The 3,114-nt window shown below is 68.5% G+C and overlaps 1 protein-coding gene across 1 annotated transcript in view; it reads left to right on the top strand.

Annotated features, from left to right (window-relative positions):
• Window positions 1-3,114, top strand: part of CHLNCDRAFT_36653 (hypothetical protein) — a 6,458-nt gene that overhangs the window by 1,595 nt on the left and 1,749 nt on the right. Inside the window, exons 7-15 of the mRNA XM_005845130.1 lie at window positions 59-262; window positions 509-676; window positions 1,012-1,104; window positions 1,319-1,398; window positions 1,623-1,703; window positions 1,958-2,096; window positions 2,294-2,356; window positions 2,574-2,659; window positions 2,873-2,984. Coding sequence (XP_005845192.1) covers window positions 59-262; window positions 509-676; window positions 1,012-1,104; window positions 1,319-1,398; window positions 1,623-1,703; window positions 1,958-2,096; window positions 2,294-2,356; window positions 2,574-2,659; window positions 2,873-2,984 — 1,026 coding nt within the window. The remainder of the gene's footprint in view (window positions 1-58; window positions 263-508; window positions 677-1,011; window positions 1,105-1,318; window positions 1,399-1,622; window positions 1,704-1,957; window positions 2,097-2,293; window positions 2,357-2,573; window positions 2,660-2,872; window positions 2,985-3,114) is intronic.

Below are 3,114 nucleotides of genomic sequence, written 5' to 3'. Positions count from 1 at the left end.
GTTGCCCCCTACCCCCCCCCTTGCATTGCCCCCCCCCCCCCCCCCCCCATGGCTCCAGATGGTGCCCTACAAGATCGTGCGCGCCGACAACGGCGACGCGTGGGTGGAGGCGGGGGGGCAGCGCTACAGCCCCTCCCAGATGGGCGCCTTTGTGCTGATGAAGATGAAGGAGACGGCTGAGCGGTACCTGGGGCACCCCGTCAGCCAGGCCGTCATCACCGTGCCTGCATACTTCAATGACCATCAGCGCCAGGCCACCAAGGTGTGTGTGTGTGTGTGTGTGTGTCGGCGATGGCGGTGCTGCAGGTGGGTGGGGGCGTGTGGTGTGTGGTTAGGGTGAACGGGGACAGAGGAGCAGTGGAGAGGCAGGGCTCGGCGGAGAGGAGTCGGGCAGATGCGGGGAGGGTAGGGCAGGCTGTTCTCATTTCCTTGGACGTTTGCATGTTGGCCAGTCCCACCCACGCCGCCCCTGGCCCTGCCGCGTGCCTCCTCCCACCCTGTCTTGCAGGACGCGGGGCGCATCGCGGGCCTGGAAGTGCTGCGCATCATCAACGAGCCCACGGCGGCGGCGCTGTGCTACGGCAGCGACAAGAAGGAGGGGCTGGTGGCTGTGTACGACCTGGGGGGCGGCACCTTTGACATCTCCATCCTGGAGATCAGCGGCGGCGTGTTCGAGGTGGGGCCCGGCTGGCTGGCTGGCTGAGGGTGGGCGCCGCTGGCTGGCTGGCTGGCTTAGGGTGGGGCGCCGCTGGCTGGCTGGCTGGCTTAGGGTGGGGTGCTGCTGGCTGGCTGGCTGAGTGGTGGAGGGTGGGGTGTGTGCTGGGCGACTGCCATGAGCTGCGGCTGGGCTGGGCGGTGGCAGGGTGGGCCGCCGCGCCGTCGGCGAGCCTGCGGCGTGACCGTGCTACGGCAAGGCTGCTGCGCCAGCCCTGCCTGGTCGCTTGCCCTCACCACGCCTCCCCTCGCCCTCCCCTCTGACCTGCCTTCCCTCCCTGGCACCTCCACCCGCAGGTCAAGGCCACCAACGGTGACACCTTCCTGGGCGGCGAGGACTTTGACAACACCCTGCTGCAGCACATGGTGTCGGAGTTCAAGAAGGCGGAGGTGGGGCCTGGGGTGGGGGCCTTCTGGGAGGGGTGCTGCTAGGGCGCCGCTGGTGGTCCGCTGGCCACACGAGGAAGGGGCACAATCAGGGGATGCGTGCTGCCGGCGAGCGTCTCTGCGAGGAGCAGCAGCGCTGGGCACGCCTGGGGGCGCTCCCGCCTCCCTCCCCAGCCCCTCCCCGCTCACCCTTCCACCTCTGCCTCCACCCCCACAGGGCATCGACCTCACCAAGGACAAGCTGGCGGTGCAGCGGCTGCGCGAGGCGGCGGAGAAGGCCAAGTGCGAGCTGTCCAGGTGTGAGGGGCGGCTTGAGTGGCTCGCTGCCTGGCCTGTGCCTTGCCTGTGCCTTCTGTGCTGTGCCGTTCCAGCCCTGCGCCAGCCAGGCTGGGTGGTCAGCACCAGCCCTCGCAGGGATCCAGAGCTTCACGGTGCACATTGCGTTGCTGCACGCCGCCCTTGGTATGCCATGTCTGGTGCACTGAAGTACCGCTGCTGCCGTACCGCCTGCCGCGCCGCAGCATGAGCCAGACCGATGTCAACCTGCCCTTCATCACCGCCGACGCCTCGGGCGCCAAGCACCTGCAGATGAACATCACCCGGTGGGTGTTGGCTCCTGTGGGGGTGGCTTCAGCTGAGCTGTGGGCTGCGCTGCGCTGGGGCGGATGCAGCAGTGCCCGACGGCGGCATGCAGGGCTCCTCGCCTCATCACCGCTGCAGCACGCACGACCCCGCGCCTGCGGCCCGCGGCCTGCTGCATCTGGCCTCCCGCCCGTCGGCCAGCCTCTTTCACATATCCAAACACGCGGATCGCGGTTGACCACCCTCCCTCTCCCGCCTCCCTCTGTTGCCGCAGCTCCAAGTTTGAGCAGCTGGTCAAGTCGCTGCTGGACCGCACGGTGCAGCCGTGCCTGAGCTGCATGAAGGATGCGGGGGTGCAGCCCGCCGACATCCAGGAGGTGCTCATGGTGGGGGGCATGTCGCGCATGCCCAAGGTGAGCTCGATTTTGAGAAGGGGTTGATGCCCGAGTGGGTGGCCGGGCGTCGGGATCTGTGTTGGGGCGGCCTGATCGGGCTGCTCATGCACCACTGCCTGCCTGCCTGCCTGCTGCCTTTTCTGGCTAGCCTGCTGGCTTGCTGGGCGGCCCCTGTCGGCGTGACTCTACCTTGCGCCCCGTCCCCTGCACCCCAGGTGCACGAGATGGTGCGGGACATCTTCAAGAAGGAGCCCAACAGGTCGATGAACCCCGATGAGGTATGGCGGTACCGCAGGCAGTACGACGTGCAGTACAGTACACCTGCAGCGCGGCAGCTGCGCCTGCAAGTTCGATGCGCCGGCCTTCTGCTGGTTCCCTTGCTTGGCCCCTGCCCCCCGCGATGGAGGGAGGGAGGCTCCCTATCGGCCCACACCAGAGTGGCCCCTCATTGCCCCCTTCAATCTCCCCCACCTCCTCCCCGCCCCCCCTGTGCAGGTGGTGGCCATGGGCGCCGCCATCCAAGGCGGCGTGCTGCGCGGCGACGTGAAGGACATCCTGCTGCTGGATGTCACCCCCCTCAGGTGCCCCGCCGCGCGTTGCTGCATGCCTGACACCCGGCTGGAGCAGCTGGCCAGCAGCCATCGCCTGCTGATCCTGTGCCTGCCTGCCCCTGCCCTCCCGTCTTTCCCCCCAGCAAAATCTATGGGACCCAATCCCCTGCCAGCCCTGCACACAACCCACCTTTGCACCCTGCACGCCTCTGACGGCGCCCTGCGTCCTGCCCCCGCCTGCAGCCTGGGTATCGAGACGCTGGGCGGCGTGATGACCAAGCTGATCACCCGCAACACCACCATCCCCACCAAGAAGTCCCAGGTCTTCTCCACCGCCGCCGACTCCCAGACGCAGGTGGGTGGGGCGCTTGGGGTGGCGGTGCTTTGCTCGGTGCACAGCAGCACGCGGCGTGACCCAGCCGCGTGACCCAGCCGCGGCACGCCTGCACAGATCCCAACGCCTTGCCTGCTTTCCCCCCCCCCCC

The sequence above is a fragment of the Chlorella variabilis genome, assembly GCF_000147415.1.
Source record: "Chlorella variabilis unplaced genomic scaffold CHLNCscaffold_19, whole genome shotgun sequence".
NCBI lineage: Eukaryota > Viridiplantae > Chlorophyta > Trebouxiophyceae > Chlorellales > Chlorellaceae > Chlorella > Chlorella variabilis.
This window is presented reverse-complemented; position numbering and strand designations above follow the sequence as displayed.